General features: G+C 48.8%; 1 protein-coding gene across 16 annotated transcripts in view; it reads right to left on the bottom strand.

The window, feature by feature from the left end:
* The window catches only part of Shank2 (SH3 and multiple ankyrin repeat domains 2), a 445157-nt gene that overhangs the window by 283688 nt on the left and 143936 nt on the right, over window positions 1-17533 (bottom strand). For all 16 annotated transcript variants that reach the window (XR_005490582.2, XM_063274304.1, XM_063274282.1 and 13 more), the window contains 1 exon segment: window positions 9333-9399. Coding sequence is in view for 15 of the 16 variants with exons in the window: in XM_063274304.1 (XP_063130374.1) it covers window positions 9333-9399 (67 nt within the window). In the remaining variant the exon portion in view is untranslated.

Below are 17533 nucleotides of genomic sequence, written 5' to 3'. Positions count from 1 at the left end.
TGATAATTCCTGCCATTGAGCTGGGCTCTGACTTGTTCCTTCCAGCTGGGTAGGAGTGAGCCCCATGGAGGTACACGCTTGGAGGAACCCTCCCTCTTCTCACTAGAGCCTGGGTGAATCCTGCTATTGCTGTTTATTAGAGCAGAATTAGGAACCTTCCCTCTGCTCTGTTTAATTCCACCACACGCATCCTGCCATTCTACAGTCCCTACCACGTGGCTGGAATCCCTGGACCGCCTTAAAGAGTCGCAGGAAGAGGTCCCAACCCTGCTGCTGCCTATCCAAATCCTTCTTGCAGTTGGGCTCAGCTCTGACCCAGAGAAGAGTCTGATTTATAGCTCTGAGGGATATAGGGGAAGAGCTGAGGTCCAGAGAAAACATGGCTGGTCCAAGATCACCAAAATAATTCCAGATGGAATCTCACCCTTTCCGGTCCTCAGCCTAATGATTTTTCTTCAGTTCCACTACCCTTTGTGGGTATGAGGCTTTTTAAAGGAAGGTCTTCAAGTTCTGGTGTTGAACAGAGGCATCCCCTGGCTCACGGAGGACTGCAAATCCTCACAGAGGGGCCCAGGAAGCTCAACCGGGGCCAGTATGGGTGCTGTGGTCACTTCCGGGCCTGTACTTGGACTCACTGCCAGCAAAGGCATAGGTGAGGGGGTCAGGGTAAAACAGAGCCTACAAGGATCTTGAGTCCTGCCAAGGACGGATGCTAAACCGTGCTCAGGATGCTAAACCGTGCTCAGGATGCTACTAGAAGCTTGAAGTCAGCACTGGTCCTAATTTGCCAAGCAGTTCTTCAAGGTAAAGCCTGAGATCAGTGAGTGACCGGAGCTGGTCCCTGATACACATCTAGCCCAGAGTTAAATGAGACACCTACTTTCACAGCAGCTGTTCGTCAACACAAAGCCCAGGAGCTGAAACAAGAGAGCCCAGAGCCTAACCCCTCGTCTCATTTTGTCTTGGTAAACTGAATGCCTGATTTCTTTGACATAAGCTATTCTACTGAAGGTGGTGTTGGGGTTGGGTAGAGGCGGGGGTAGGGCTCTAGTCATTCTCTGCCTCCTGACTGTGGGTCCCACGTGACCAGCTGCTTCACACTCCTGCCGAGCTGGACCTTCGTATCAGTGGACTGGAAGGTCACTGAAGAAGGATCCTCTCGTGACCAGCAGGAGCTGATTGGTCAGAATGGGATCTATGCGTACCTCCAGCCCTGAGTGGGGGACACTATGCTCTCTGTGTGGCTTGAGTCAGTTCTTTCTGCATCTGAGATCATAAGGACCGGGAAACTGAATGCAAACCAGAGAGAGAGAGATTCTGGTGACAAAAACCTGTCAGGACCCAAAGGTCATGCTGAGGTCATCTCCACAGCCTGGAAGCTCAGGGAAGACACTTAGGATCTCAGGACCAGTGAGCAGCAAGGACCAGGACCGGGACCAGGATCAAGACCGGGATCAGAACTCCTTCAACTACATGTTCTTTTTTTACTTTCTTTTTTTTTTCCGGAGCTGAGGACCGAACCCAGGGCCTTGCACTTGCTAGGCAAGCGCTCTACCACTGAGCTAAATCCCCACTCCCTCAACTACATGTCCTTGTTCATACTTAACTACCCCCTCCCCCTTTTAAGACAGCCTCACTGTGGTAGTGAAGGTTTACCTAAAATTCACTGTACAGCCAGGCTAGCCTAGAACCACAGCAACCTTCCCACCTTGCTTATTCTCCTAAATGTTGAGATTACAGTGGTGAGCCCCTCACACTTGGCTATGCAAGAACAGCAGGAACCTGGGAGTGAGCCTCTTGAAACCTCTAGAGGGGCAGAGCCAAGTACAGGCCTAGGGTAGGGTGTCAGCGTGGAGGTCAAATACTGTAGGAAGAAGTGTGAAAGAAGGAAGAGAAAACCGATGGAGACTGAAGACCAGCCTAGACCTCAGAGGAGACTGAGCTGATAAAAACAGGTGAGTGGGGGCTGGGTGTGGTGGCACATGCATTTAATCCCAGCACTTGGGAGGCAGCAGCAGGCAGATCTCTGAGTTCAAGGCCAGCCTGGTCTACAGATGGAGTCCCAGCATAGCCAGGGCTATACAGAGAAACCCTGTCTCAAAAGAAAACAAAACAAAACAAAACAAAACAAAAAAGTGAGTAGGTAGGGCTGGGGAAAGATGGGTTGTCTCAAGTGATGGTGGCTGAATGCTGCACAGGCAAGAACAAAGTCAATCTTGGCTTTCAAGACTTCCATGAAGTCCCAGCAGATGCATGAGGTTGAGGTGTTTGGGGACAAGCGGCATCTAGCTTTGTGCCAACTATCTATTGCAAGGTCTGGGGGAGGCATCAGACTTCTGCAGCCCTGCAGCCCTCTGCTCTGGTGTGTGGTCACATTCGACAACCTACTTCCTCAGGTGTTTCATTGTCCAGGAATTCCCCACAGACTCGACCCCCTCTCCACATGAAGGCCTGTTAGTTGGTTCAGACCTTTACTGAGAGCGTCTATCACTTCTGTAACCCCTACCACCTCAGACCTTGCCCCCTTGCCAATAGCAAGAGGAATTTTGGAGTGGAGAGTGCCCACAGAGGAAGGAGCAAGCAGCAGGTGACGGTGCTGGGTCTACAGGTCAGGATACCCTGTTGTGACAGCTTCAGTGGATACCCTGCTAAGTCTAACCCAGGCACTGTCCTTTGACAGGACAGTGTCGGGGGGACCACGGGAACCTTTAAACAGCTAGTGGAGCACATATGGTTGGTTTTGAGTTTGAGGAGAGGATGGATGTGCTGAACGGCATTAGCTGCATCTTGATAGGCTGAAGAGGCTGCATCCTGATAGGCTGTGGCCAGGGAGATGGGTGTTTCATGTTGTAGGAAACTGCTAGAGACTGTGGAGATGAGAGTGGCGGACAGTGACACACCTCTGGAGCTTCCTGCATTCAGGGTGTGCAGAACCTGGAAGTCACAGGCCAGGAAAGGTTCCAGATCAGCCCAGAACTCAAAGGTGTCTATGTGTGTGCAGGAGGGAGCAGGATGCTGTGTATACTTGCCAGCAGCCAGGTATGTCCACTGTGGGGGAAGCAGGGTGACCTGGAAAGGAGCGACCAAAGCAGGACACATTGTGTCCACACCCATCCCCTCACTCGAGCAGCATTCTGATTGGTTGAAGGGAGACCGGACGCAGCAAGAGAGAACAGACGGAGAGTTGCTTAGGAAGCACAGGGGAGCGCACGTGGATGGGAGTGCGCATGGACAGACAGAGATCATGAAGACAAATCACATGGAGATGCTCACAAGACAGAAGGCCAGGGCCAGCTGCCATATCCTACTAGGAACAAAACCGCGGTGTCTTAGGAGCCAAGCGCACACACAGGACAGGCCCAGGGTGGCAGTAGATCTGAAGTGGATATTCACCTAGGCCTTGTGTTAGAAATTCCCAAGTCAAGACACCACCCCCACCGAACACAGCTGCAGCACAAGGATATCACTGGGAACAAACAAACAAACAGACAAAACCATGTCACTCAGGGGTCACAACTATGCTTTCTGACTGGAGATAAAACTCCTGGATGGGAGAAGAGGAAGCAAACACAGAGCCACAGTGAACCTCTAGACCAATGCCTTCAATGGCAGACAGCAACCAAGAGCCCAGGCACAGACAGACCTGAACAATCAACCCAGTGCAAGGACACACACACACACACACACACACACACACACACACACACACACACACCCCAGGCTGATACAACTTTGCATGTCTTTCTAATCCCCTCAAAGGACAAGAAGAATAGGGTGAGCCCCCACCAGCCAGGTAGCAGACCATCTGCTTTAGAGACTGCAGTGTCTGGGAAGCTTTCTGTCCCCCACTCCTCCTGAGCTACTTGCTCTGAAAATAGGCTGTGGGAATCTGATCGACAGCTGCGTGATGGCTGCCCGACTGTAGTATCATTTCTCCCTTCCTTGGGGAGAATTATAGAGGGGGCACTCCACACTGGGGACCCTGATCCATTTGGTTAAATTTAAGGAAATAGGTCACCCGTTTGGGTTTTCCTGAGGATCTGTTAGAGAGTCTCTCTGGCAAATACAAAGGCTCCTACGGCTCATCGGAAGTAGCACATTCCATAGTGAAAATGCCAGGAAAACAGAAATCTCTCAGGTCGGAATTATTTAATTTCCCAGCAGGTGGTATCTCCAAACAGGTATATTCTCAAAGAACCATCAGTCAAAACAAGCTCAGATTTCACATTCTCACCCCCCCCACACACACACACTGCATTACACTAAGAAATCTGAAAACATCTCCCTCCATCCATCATCTATGCAAATCCACAGAGTAATGATACAGGCTCCCGGTCTTGAAACCTAGCAACCGTATCCAAGTGCTCCTTAGTCAGCTAAGCAGGCACCAAACTCACGCACTCACACATACACCTCAGCTCTATGGACTGTGTTATCTCACACACACACACACACACACACACACACCTCGACTCTCTCCATATCTGTGGAAGGACAAGACAGGAAAACAAACCTTGTTCCGCTGAAGAAGCACAACCCATGTCATTTAATCCATCTGACAGCGCATCTCCCCTCAGAGCCAGGCAAGAACAAAACCACCAAAGATTGGGGAAAACAGGTTAGCCGGGTCCGCAGCTTATCAGCGCGCCACATGCTTAATACTTGCATGCTTATTTCGGACGTGGGCTCCCCAGCTCCCCCCTGGCCTTGCTTTTAATGGAAGCCACCCTATGGAAGTCATCCTAAGTACTCTGTGGCCAAGGCACCTCAAGCCGGTCCGGCTCATCTGCCCAGCCACAGCTTACGATGGGTGACAGCAAGCAGGGATTAACTTCGCTATTCACAGCGTCTCCCAACAAGCACTTTCTTCCAGCTGGCAGATAAAACAATCTGATGGAAATCACGTTTAATATTTTAAGGGGGGGTGTTTTAAAAAAAAACCAGCAGCGCAGAATCAGACAAGAGCAGCACGCACACCGTGACCGGCTCGCACATAAATGTGCACGCTAAGACGCTGAGCCTATTGGGGAAGCAAGCTGCAGCCACATGAACTCTGCGGATCTCCAGGTGTCCATTTGCCAGATGGCTCTGACCGCAGGGTTATGGCTGCCTTCCCCAAAACCACATCTGCACTTCTGAAGTGCTCTGATTTTGCTAGCACACTAGCAGGCGTCGAAAACAAAGATTTCCCCCATTCAAAAGCAGGAGCAATTTGATTTTTCGATAGGAAGGATTTTCTCTGATTAACCACGGTGAAAGTCAGGGAGGTGTTTACCCACCTTTAGTGACCCCCAACTTGGAATGTGGAGAACTTTCCACTACCCTACATTCAGATATGTGCCCTGACCAGACCGACAGAGGTGTGTGTTGGGGGCGTTCCTTCATTTCCTCCTGCTTGAGATTCAAAGAGAGCAACTCAGCCTCTCTCAGCCTCACTTAGCTTAGGACACATAGGACTCTGATCATGAGCAGTGAGGGGTGCCAGACTCGGGGATGGGGGACACACTTAGGGACAGGTCTCTTTCCTCCTTGTCCCTCCTAAGTGGAAGTGAAGCTTAAAATATGAGACTAAAACGCGGAGTACTAGCTCAGTTCAAAGTGTGAGCACTTGAGTTTGGATCCCCAGAAGTCATATAAAAAGCCACCACAGAGGTTTATACACGGGAGGCTGTGACAGAAAGCATCTCGGAACTCTGAAACAAGGGAAACTTCGAGCCAGAGATAGACCGTTTCAAACAAAAGGTAAATGGGTCCTGAGGAACAACCCCCAAAACAGTCCCCAGAGCTCTACATGCTTGAGCACAAATGCACATCTACCCTCCTCACCCCAACACCGCCATCACCACCCAAACACACATAACCAAAAGACTGTAAAGTCAAAACTCAGGACCAAGTGGGCACCCATCAACAGTATGTCAGCCACCCCTCCGTGCCTCAGATCAGAATGAAGACAGGGCTTAGGCTGAAAAGGAAGGTGACAGAAAGGCCATCCTTGAATGACAAATGGCATGGGGGAGGGTCACTTACTCAGCACATACTGCACAGCACTGAGGGGCAGCTACTGAGGGACAGGCAAAGTCCAATACAGTTGCCCTAGAGAAGGCAATGGCCCAAGGCAGGCAACTCTAAACTCTGGGCCCTGCAGTGGGGGCCTTGGGAATGGATCTTCTCACAAATGGTTTAAGGATCTTCAGAGAGAGGCCATTTTAGATATAGGACCAAACTGGTGTCCTAGGATAAGACAGGAGGTTGAGACAAGCTGGATGGTTACTTGTCTCACTGCTGGGACAAACGCCTGAGGAGAAGCAACTTAAGGAAGAAAGGGTTTATTTGATTCACAGCCCTCGAGGGCTGTCCATCATGGCGGGAAGGCCATCAGGAGTGGGAGGTGGCTGGTCGCATCACATCCACAGTTAGGAAGCAAGATGAACGCCGGTGCTCACACTGCTTTCCCCTTTTTATTCATTCTGGGACCCCAGTACAAAGGATGGTGGCGCACATATTCAGGGTGAGTCTTCATACATCAGTTAACCCAAACTAACTAGACTCTTACTCACAGACACACCCAGAGGTCCGTTTCCATGCTGATTCTAAACCCCATCAAATTGGCAATCTCAATAGCCACAGAGAAGGTCAGGTTATCACAGACCAGAGACTGCAAACGTGTGTCACAAACCAGACCCGTGGAGGAGGCCAAAGACCACCAGCAGCACCTAGCATGGGAAAGAGCCCAGAGGACACCCTTCCGGAGCCTTGAGGAACAATACCCTGGCAGTACCTTGATTCTGACCTCGCATCCCCTTGAACGGCAGAATAAACTCATTATTTTAAACAGCTCAGCTAGCTGTCATCTGTCGTCCTTAGGAACTGATGTGTGGCCAATCCTCCTATCTGAATGAGCGCATGAGAGATGGGGATGCCTAGGAAAGCTGGATACCCAGCCTCTCATTAGCATAGTGATTTCAGTAGCACCTGGACCTGTGGAGTCAGACGCGTGCCTGCCAGGGTGTCTGCATTCCACACAAGCTCTCAGAAACCCCAAGTACACCCTGTACTGAATTCACACTGTGCAACGCTGGCTGAGGAGACCAAGATCTCTCTCATTCAGGTGAGTGGGGAGCGCAGTCCATTACAGAGAGGAAGGAGTGACTCACAAGCTATTTCTGCAGATCAACTGTTGGGCTGGCAGAAAATCTGATGGAGCTTCGGGGTGGTGGGACATCAAACAAACAAACAAACAAAACCAAAAAACCATCTAGAACAAATGGTGACCAGGACTCAGGAGGAGTAGGCATTGTGACAGCAAAAGTGACAATGTGCACCAAAGTTTAGGCTTCTGAAAAGTCACATGTCTTTTTTGCAGCCACTGATCTTCCAAGTCACATGACTCCTAAGGGGACATGACATCTGCAGTCCTTTTAACATCACCCCTAGAGCCTAGGGTAAGGGAGGAGCCACAGAAGCCTCAGTTTCTGAAGCCCCTACCTTATAAAGAACCTGAGAGGATTTCTGAACCCACTAATCTGCCAGGGTCTGCCCAGAAGGAGGCGGTCAGAGATCTCACTGGTCATGGTGAGCTCTGACCCAGTCATCTCTAACCCCTCATACTTCTGGTCCCTGTGGTCATTCTCTTTTGTGCTAAAGGAGACAGATTGTGTCTGCAACTTCCTATACCAGACTGGAGTCTTAGGATGCAGACTCCTATCCTGGTCTTGTTGAGGCTCTGGACAGCCATCAAAGCTGCCCTTTTCAGGAGCCCTGAGCAGTGACTGTCTCCCTCAAAATGTTATCTTTCCCTCTCAGCCTCCACAGAGTAGTATCATCCCCATCTGTGAGATGCACCCCCATCTGTGAGGTGTCCTGCTGGCTGGAACAGCACTGATTTTGACCTCATAAGACACTCTGGGAAGAATGTCCCAGGCCTGCCATCTCTGAAAGGGAAGCCATTTCCCTCTGAAGTGGTAAAATATAAGGGGAAGTTGAAAATTAATATAGGACCTGTGGATGGTGCAACTGTTTCTGCAGTTGGCCCAGGTGAAGATGAATACACATGAGCAGAACAAGGTAACCACATCAGGTGGGGCACTTGGAATTTGCTCACAGCTGGTAGGTATGAGGCTAAGGCAGGCAAGCATAGGGAATAGCTTGGCAATCTCAGACTCTGCCTGGTTTGAGCTCACTCTATACACATCCCTCTTCTAACAACGCTGATGCTCAAAGCAGGGTACAGGGTGACACAAGCCCATCATCTGGCTCTATCATGATCCAATGTCCCAGCACAAGGAAAGTCCCAGTCACATTTGATGCAAGACACACATTCGACATGGTGAAGACATAAAAGCGAGACAGTTTCGCTAACTCCCGACACCCCAAAAGCAGGGTGAGGGCATAGACAGTGAGAGGCAGATGCCATCTGCTTCTTCTCAAGGCTCCAAGAAGCCCCATCCCAGAGCCCCTCAATGGGACAACTCCACCTTCGAGGGCTCACCACTGCTGCTCCAGTGGGACTGCTCCCCGCTGCAGGTCCTGTGGAAGCCCAGCGCTGGAGGGCGCAGGCCAGCTGGCTCATCCATTGTGCAAGACTGGGCCCAGCCCATGGTAGGACGGTGGGAGCAGGGAGGAGCCCCTGAGATGGCCCTCCTGGTTGGTGCAAGGGGTACTAGAAAGGGGAGGGGGACACCAAGTAGAGGTGACGGGAGGGCAGAGGAGAGGATCTCACATTCTTCTCCCCTCTCAGCTGCCACCCATCTACACATGAGTCTGTGCCTTCCGATAAGCATATCTAAGCCAGCTCTGAAGTGCACTTCCTCCCTGGTACCCAGACAGTTGCTCTGACTTGTTTCTATAGATCTTTAAAAAAAAATGCTTGAGAACAGTTTGGGGCTTATAGCAAACTAGAGAGGAAGGAATAGAGATATCCCCCGGGCTCCCCAACCCCCCATGCACCATCTCCCCTAGGATCACACAACCTGCCAATGTTGCTGGACCCTCACCGTCTGCAGAAATGCACAAGTACAGGCATATTATATTTTAAATCAACATTGGGGAAAATCAAGAGAGTTGAATCAGGTGGGAACCCTAGACCAATCCCCAGCAGAATTCAAACATCGCCATTCCTGAGGCCCTGCACACTTCACACGTGCCTGTAGCAGGCACTGTCAGGAGAGAGGAGAATGGTACTCTTCAAGGGAAGTGTGTTGCTCATCCCCCACGGTCTTCACAACCCTCCCCACTATCAGGGAAGGACTCCCAAGGCTGAGGGCTGGCTGTGCAAGCAGTCCCAGGAGGATCTCAGATGACAATAGCTGTGGTTTCTCACCAAGCCCACTCACCAATGTCTGTTTCCTTGTGGTTCTTGATGTACTCGGCAAGTTCAAAGTTCCCCGCTATTATAGCCACCTGCAGAGTGAAAAAAATCACAGAATTCAACGTCAGCTGCACAACCACGGGTCTCTATGTGCTGGCACCGTCAAAAGCTGCCCTCCTGTCCTGTCTGTTGCTGTGACAGATACTTGGAGAAGTGAGGGTTTATTTGCCTTACGATTCCAGGCTACAGTTTTAAGAAATGTGTCTCAAGAAAATGACCACACAATCCAAAGCACTTCAGCAGGAAGCAAGCACGTAGCAGGGGTCCCACTGGATTTTTATTCCTAATGCAAAGGGATCTTGTGCCTTACCCAAGAGGCCAGAGCTCAGCCTCACATTCTTACTTGCCTAGCTGGCTAATGGCCGTGCAGTTTCTAGGAAGAAATAAACTTAAGCATAAATGCAAACAACCATGGCAGAGTTTTAATTTCTGCCAATTGGCTTCTTTACAATTTTTTTACATGTACTTTTGTCTTATTTGATAGAAAAGAAAATATATTTTGCTTATATTTTCCACACAGTCCATTACTGAGAGGAAACGGAGGCAGGAACTTAAATTAGGCCACAGTCTGGAGCAGAGGGAGATTAAATGCATGGATTCTTGCTTGTTTCTACTGAGTCAACTTCTTGACTCTTACACTGTTCAGGACTCCCTGACTAGGGAATGGTGCTGCCCACCATAGGCTACATCTTCCCGCATCAATTAAGAATCAAGATAATGCTCATAGCCTGATCTAGATAACTCCTCTCTTCCTGGTGATTCTAGATTGTATCAAGTTGACTAAACTAACCACCAAAAAGGCCCAAACCAAGGGATGCCTGGCCATCAGTACTCAGCGGCCACTTCATGACATTTTTGTGCAACCTTTTGTGGGGGCAACTGTCTGTACCAAGGCATGGGGACAGTCTGCAGTGACAGCAGGGGTGGGGCGGGTCTGTGAACTCCTCACTGTGGACCGTGTCCTCTGTATCAGAAGGCTGGGCTGCTATCCCACCCACTCCAGGAGTTCTTCTGTGAGGGTTAATTACGATTGTCAACTTGACAGGGGAATTTAGAACCTCCATCGAGGCAAGCCTCTGGATGTCATTGAGGAGGGAAGACCCACCCTGAATGTGGAGGGCACCATCCCATGGGCCAGAATCGCAGGCTGAATAAAGAGGGAGGAAGTCAACTGAGCACCAGCATGTATCGGTTTCCTGACTGCAGATTCAATGTAACCAGTTGCCTCACAACTGCGATGCCACGCCTCCCCACCATGGTGGACTGTGTCCTCAGACTGAGCCAAAACAAAGGCTTCTCTCCTTACATTGCTTTGGTCAGGTATTCTGTAAGAGCAGTGACAAAAGTAACAAGAGCACCCACTTTCTGACTAGACACAAGTCCTTCAAATGCTCTTAATGCTCCCTGAGCACAAACTGTTCCACCTATGCATCCATGCACACAGCCTAAGGGCTGGAGATGCCGCTCAAAGGTAGAGAACCTGCCTAACGGGCACTAAATCCCTGAGCCCCACCTTATAAAACACCACACTTCCAAAGCAGATGTGGTGGACCAGGCTATAATCCCAGCACTCGGGAGGTAAAGGCAAGAGGATCTCTAGTTCAAGGTCATCCTTGGCTGCTTTGTGAGTTTGAGGTCAGCTTAGGCTACAGTATGCCCTACAATAGAAAGCAGGAGTGAAGAGAGGGAGAGAGAGAGAGACAGAGAGAGAGAGAGAGAGAGAGAGAGAGAGAGAGAGAGAGAGAGAGCGCCCAGCTAAAAAACATCTCAGCATAGCTCTGTAGCCCTGCTGCCTGACACCTGACTGTCAAGAACACCCAGCAAGTGACACCAGGTATTCAGTGAATGGTCCTAGAACTCCAAACAGAGACCCTTAGCCAATGCCTACAATGCTCTAGAGCCCCTGAGATGGAGCCATTTGTACACCCACAAACAGACCATAGAAAGGAGGCTCAGTCCTACACATCTATACTGAACTGACATCACATAGCAATGTAAAGGAACCCCATGGGGGTGGGTCTCCCCAGGAAGAAGCAATGCTCGAGGCTGCAGCACTGACCTCTGTTTCCAGCTTCCTTGGGTTCTACATGTGCCCCATATACATACAGTCACCAAGACTAGATAAGATTGATGAAGCTAAGAAGGGCTTGCTGACAGGAACCGGATATAGATGTCTCCTGAGAGACAAAGCCAAAGCATGTCAAATACAGAAGTGAATGCTAGCAGCAAACCATTGAATTGAGAATAGGACCCCCATTGGAGGAATTAGAGAAAGGATTGAAAGAGCTGAATGGACTTGCAACCTAGTAAGAACAACAATGCCAACCAACCAGAGCTCCCAGGGACTAAACCACTACCGAAAGACTACACATGGACTGACCCATGGCTCCAACTGTACATGTAGCAAAGGATGGCCTTGTTGGGCACCAATGGAAGGAGAAGCCCTTGGTCCTGCCAAGGTTGGACCCCCAGTGTAGGGGAATGTCGGAGGGGGGAAGAACGGGGGTAGATGGGAAGGGGAACACCCTTATAGAAGAAGGGGAGGGGAGCAGAATAGAGGGCTTATGTCCAGGAAACTAGTAAAGAGAATAACATTTGAAATGTAAATTAAAAAAAAAACACTATCCAATAAAAAAACCGATGGGGGGGGGGAAGCAAGCTGAGAAAGCCAGTAGACCATCATGGCCTCGGCATCAGCTCCTGCCTCTAGGTTCTTGCCCTGTTTGAGTTTCTGTCCTGACTTCCTTTGACTAAGTATAAGGTAAATAAACCCTTTCCTCCCCAAGGTGTTTGGTCATTATGTTTCATCATGGCAATAGTAACCCTAACTATGACAGGGCTCAAGAAAATGACCTCAAAATCTTAAGTATTTTGGCAAGGCAGAAAGTTTTACTTCTACAGAGGGGAGTGTAACTTTTTTTTAAAAAAAAAAGATTCATTTGTCTATTATATATAGATTTATTTGTCTATTATATATACATACACTGTAGCTGTGTTCAGACCAGAAGAGGGTAACAGATCTCATTATAGATGGTTGTGAGCCACCATGTGGTTGCTGGGACTTGAACTCAGAACCTCTGGAAGAGCAGTCCTCTTAATCAGTGAGCCATCTCTCCAGCCCGAGTGTAGCTATTCTTAAGCAAGGTCCCCCTGAGATTTTATTCCTAGTGCAAATGGACCTTCTGCCTCCTTCTGGGTGGTCAGAACTCTGCCTCTCCTTCCCACAGGGCTGGCTGATTTAAAGCAGTAAGGCTGATGAGTAGAATGTGACTTTCAGCAGAGTGAAACCTTGGGCAGAATTTTGATTCAAGAACATCTGACCGGGGTTGGGGATTTGGCTCAGTGGTAGAGCGTTTACCTAGGAAGCGCAAGGTCCTGGGTTCGGTCCCCAGCCCCGGAAAAAAAAAAAAAAAAGAACATCTGACCATAGAGGAACCTGAGTTGCATTCAAGTCGCTTCTTTACATTACCGTAGGTGGAGTTTTGTTTTTGCCTTTTGAGAGAAGAGAGAGCAAGAGCCAGAGGTGTCTCCTTAGACAGGTGGATCTCCGAGTTCAAGGCCAGCCAAGACTATGCAATGAGACCCTGACGGAGAAAAGACCATACAATTTCATTGACATTTCCTGTGTGCGCGTGGGGTGTGTGTGTGTGTGTGTGTGTGTGTGTGTGTGTGTGTGTGTGTGTGTGTTGTTTGTTCTCCCTTTTAAGAACCCTGAAGAACACAGATGTTAGGACTAGGAATGGAGTGTAGATGGCTTTGAAACCATTACACACTGCAAAGGTTTTGCAGTGTGCACTGGAAATACGAATTTTAAAGGGATTCATTTTTTCTCGTCTGTATTACCTAAACAATATATTAAATAAACACATACTCAATATGTGCCTTATATATTAAATACACTTTAAACATATGTGTATATGTATGTTTAGATATAAAGTTGGTATGTCCATGTCTATGTATAGATACACACTTAGCATGAAAGCAGGTGTGGAGGTTTGAATTTGCTTGGTTCAGAGGGTGGCATCATTAGGAAGTGTGGCTTTGTTGGAGTAGGTGTGGTCTTGTTAGAGGAAGGGTGTCACTGTGGGGGTGGGCAACGAGACCCTCCTCCCAACCACATGAGAGCCTGTCTTCCCCTGGCAGCCTTTAGATGAAGATGCAGAACTCTCAGCTCCTCTAGTGCCATGCCTGCCTGGACTCTGCCATGATCCCACCTTGATAATATGGACTGAACCTCTGAAACCTGTAAGCCTTCCCCCAGTTAAATGTCCTTGTAAGAGTTGCCTTGGCCATAGTGTCTCTTCACAGCAATGAAACCCTAACAAAGACAGAATTTGGTACCAGGGACTGGGTATTGCTGTGATAGGCTGACCATGCTTTCATTTGGAAGAGTGTGGATTTGGGGGACTTTTGAACTTGGGAAGCCATGGAATGCTTTAAGTGGGGCTTAATGGGCGGTCCTAGTAGGAATATGTCAGATGGTGATGCTGAGGATGATTTTAACTGTGTAGGCCTGCTAACCCCAGAGGTTTCCGTGGAAAAGAATGCTAGTTTGTGGCTTACAGACTATTTTTGCAATATTTCGGTGAAGAACATGGTTGCTTTTTGCCATTGTTCAAAGTGTTTGCCTGAGGCTAAGGTCAAAAGACTTAGATTAATTGCTTTGACAAAGGAAGTCTCAAAACAGCCTGGTATAAATTCTGTTGTGTGGTTACCAAAGTTCACTCTTATGAAGAATATTTTAATGAAAAGGAGCAAGCTGAGAAAGGATAATATAAAATGTATGGTTCAAGTAATAAAGGACACCAGGAAGTGAAATTGAGCCGAATCCTATATTCAAGGATAGAAACAGATTGAGGAGTGGTGACTTTGGGACAAGATCCTACCCAGCTAAGCTTAGACCCAGGCATGGTGGTAGATACTTTTAATCCCAACATTCAGAAAACAGAGCCATGCAGATCTCTGAGTTCAAGATCAATCTACAGAGCAAGTTCCAGGACAATCAATCTTAGGCATTGAGGGAGCTGGAAAACAGAAAGCTGGTAATAGAATAAGGGGGGCCAAGTTCCAACCCCAGCAAGCAGCCGAACTCAGCAGCTTTTGGCCACATGGCTCTGGTTTTAGAGTCAAGAATAAAAGGGACTGATGGGACAACTGATGCTGGTCAGCTGGAGCTAAAGAAAACTAGTGGTGATTAAGAAGACCAGCATCACTGAGGTGAAATCTTCTGGGAAGTATTTTCTGAGATCACAAAGAAGCTGTGTTGCAGAGATAACCAAGGCTGGGCCTCATGCTGCAGCTGGACTTGGTAATGTGTGAGAGTCACCCAGGTGGTACTGGTTTTGAAGGTATGAAGGGGTCTTGAAAAGCAGCTGAGACTTAGCACTGGGAAAGGGCAGGGAAAGCCATTGGTGAAGGTGCAGACTCAGTTGCAGTTGACTGCCCAGGAGTGAAGGGGTCACACAAAGAAGCTGTTTGGCACCATGAAGAGAGCCTATGAGAGGCTACTGGTGAAGCCTAGTTGCTGCAGAAGATGCCTTCTTATTGGAGATGCCAGTACCATGGGATGACCACGAAGAACAAGGTGGAGTGAATCAACCAGAGAGTAGATAGAATACTACAGAGGGCAGAGTCAGAGAAGTCACAAAAGCCCTTTGGAGGAGCCCAGAAGATCATGTGTGAATCCCAGACATTGAAACAAGAAGCTGTGAAGCTGAAGCTGACTTGGAGACCCCCAAAATGTTAAAGATGCCAGAGCCATGGAATACCTGTTGAGGAAAGCTGCTAACAGGGAGTGGAACCAGCCTAGGAGAAAGAAGTTTGTTGTAGTCAACCAAGCTGAAAGGAGTTGGACATCTGATATAGAGAAGCAGAGTTTGCCCAGCTTGTTTACTATCTTGCTTTGGGGATTACAGTTAATGAGAATGAATCTCAGAAGAGACTTTGAACTTTGGGCTTTTAACATTGTTGAGACTGCTAAAGACTATGGGGACTTTGTAAGTTAGACTAGATGTATTTTGTAATATGCTATGGCAAGATATGACTCCCATAGACCCATGTGTTTGACAAGCCTATGGGGCCCAGAAGTAGGATATGGCGGTTGAATATGCTTGACCCAGGGAGTGGCACTATTAAGAAGCATGACCTTGTTGGAGTGGGTGTGGCGTTGTTGGAGGAAGTGTGTCACTATAGGGATGGGCAATGAGACCCTCCTCCTAACCACATGAGAGCCAGTCTTCTCCTGGCAGCCTTCAGATGAAGATGTAGAACTCTCAGCTCCTCCAGTCCCAAGCCTGCCTGGGCACTGCCATGCTCCCACCTTGATAATAATGGACTGAACTCTGAACCTGTAAGCCAACCCCAATTAAATGTCCTTACGAGAGTTGCCTTGGTCATGGTGTCTCTTCACAGACATGAAACCCTAACTAAGACAGTAGGAGTGTTTGGAAAGAAGAGGGGAAAATAGCTCAGGGAACAAGGTCGTGTTGTGGGATGAAGAGGATCAAAGCTACAACATGTATCTGTGTGAAAATACCACAGCAAACCCATTACTTTATACAATTAAGCCACACTGATGAAGATGCTGACAGAGGCATGCTCTCTGCTGAAGAGGAAAGGGCATGCTAAGGGAGTTTGGGAACCCACCCCTGCTCTAAAGTGGCACAGAACTTGCCGGAAATGGGCTTTGCACTCTGTAAAAGGTAGATCTGGCAGTGAATGAAACTTATTAAAGCTGCAGAAGTTTCTGGGCACGGCATTGAAGGAGTAACCATCATAGTCACCACTGCTCACAGTGACAGGCAAAGGACAGGATGGGACCACAAGGCAGAAAAAGGCCAGAATGGAAGGTGTAGCAGCTTCACAGACTGTCCTAGTGGGCAGAAAGAGAGGCCCATTCACCCTGCAGTAAGGAACAGTGAGTACATGGCTGGAATGCCGCTTCCGAAAAGACCTGGGTTGACAGGGACAGAAGATATACCTGCTGCCATCTAGGCTACCAAGGACGAAGCTTCCACGTGGTTCTGTGTGAAGTAATTATGTTTGCTATGCGAATGAAGTTGACGTAAATATCTATGAACTGCTTGCTTATTTCTCTCTGGGGAACCTCCAGGCAGCAGTGGCCACCCAACCCCCTCCACCACTGCCTGCCCATGCTTCCAAAGATGTCTTTAGAGGGAGGGAAGCAAGGGCCAGAGCTCCATAGTCCACTGAGGCTGTAGATGTGAGAGAAGGCAGGAGAATGTTGTCTTCTTTGATTACAGCCATGTTCGTCAGTAAGAATAACTCAGTAACAGAGCAAATGTCATAGTCACTTGTTCCAAGCACTGCTTTGAGCTGCTGGGCAGAAGAGGAAGCAGGGAACCTGTCCATCCCAGAGCTGGATGTGCCTATGCCAGTTAGTTTTTTGTCAACTTGGCACTAGCTGGAATCATCTGAGAAGAGGAACCTCAACCAAGAATGTGCCGCCATCACATAGGCCCATGGGCAAACTGTAATGCATTTTCTTGACTAATGATTGATGAGGGAGAGCCCGGCCCACGGTGAGTGATGCCACCCCTGGGCTGGTAGTCCTGTGTTACATAAGAGGGCAGGCTGAGCCAGCCATGAGGAACAAACCTATAAGCGGTGTTCCACCATAGCCTCTGTGTTAATTCCTGCCCCCAGGTTCCGGCCTTGAGCTCCTGCCCTGATTTCCTAGATGACTGTATGCTAACCTGTGAGATCAATAAATTCTCTCCTCCCCAAGTTAACTTTTGCCATAGTTTTACCACAGCAACAGAGAATCTAAGACATGTCAAAGCCAAGGTATTGGCTCAAGCCAATCGGGGCCAGAACCTCCCCTGTCCCTGACAGGGCAAAGGATGTGTTAAGACATTTGACCAACCACATGTTTAACAAGGCCGGATGGAAGATACCAGTCTGGCGTTCACTCCCAGTCACCAGCCCTCCTTGTCCTGTCTTTTCCTGGCATGAGGCCTGTGCATGTGATGTCCACAGTGGGAAGGGACCCTTTGAGGAGCCTCCAGGTGCCTCCTAAGAGACCCTCAGTGGGGCTCCTTCATGAAGAGCCAGGGTAGATCTGATCTAACCCCAGAGTCCAGGGAGCTCTATCCTCACAGGGCCCTGGGAACCCTGAGGACTCAGGATACTCAGTGAATAGAGACT

The sequence above is a fragment of the Rattus norvegicus genome, chromosome 1 (assembly GCF_036323735.1).
Source record: "Rattus norvegicus strain BN/NHsdMcwi chromosome 1, GRCr8, whole genome shotgun sequence".
Lineage (NCBI taxonomy): Eukaryota > Metazoa > Chordata > Mammalia > Rodentia > Muridae > Rattus > Rattus norvegicus.
Note: the sequence above shows the minus strand (reverse complement) of the source record. Positions and strands in the feature narration are given on the sequence as shown.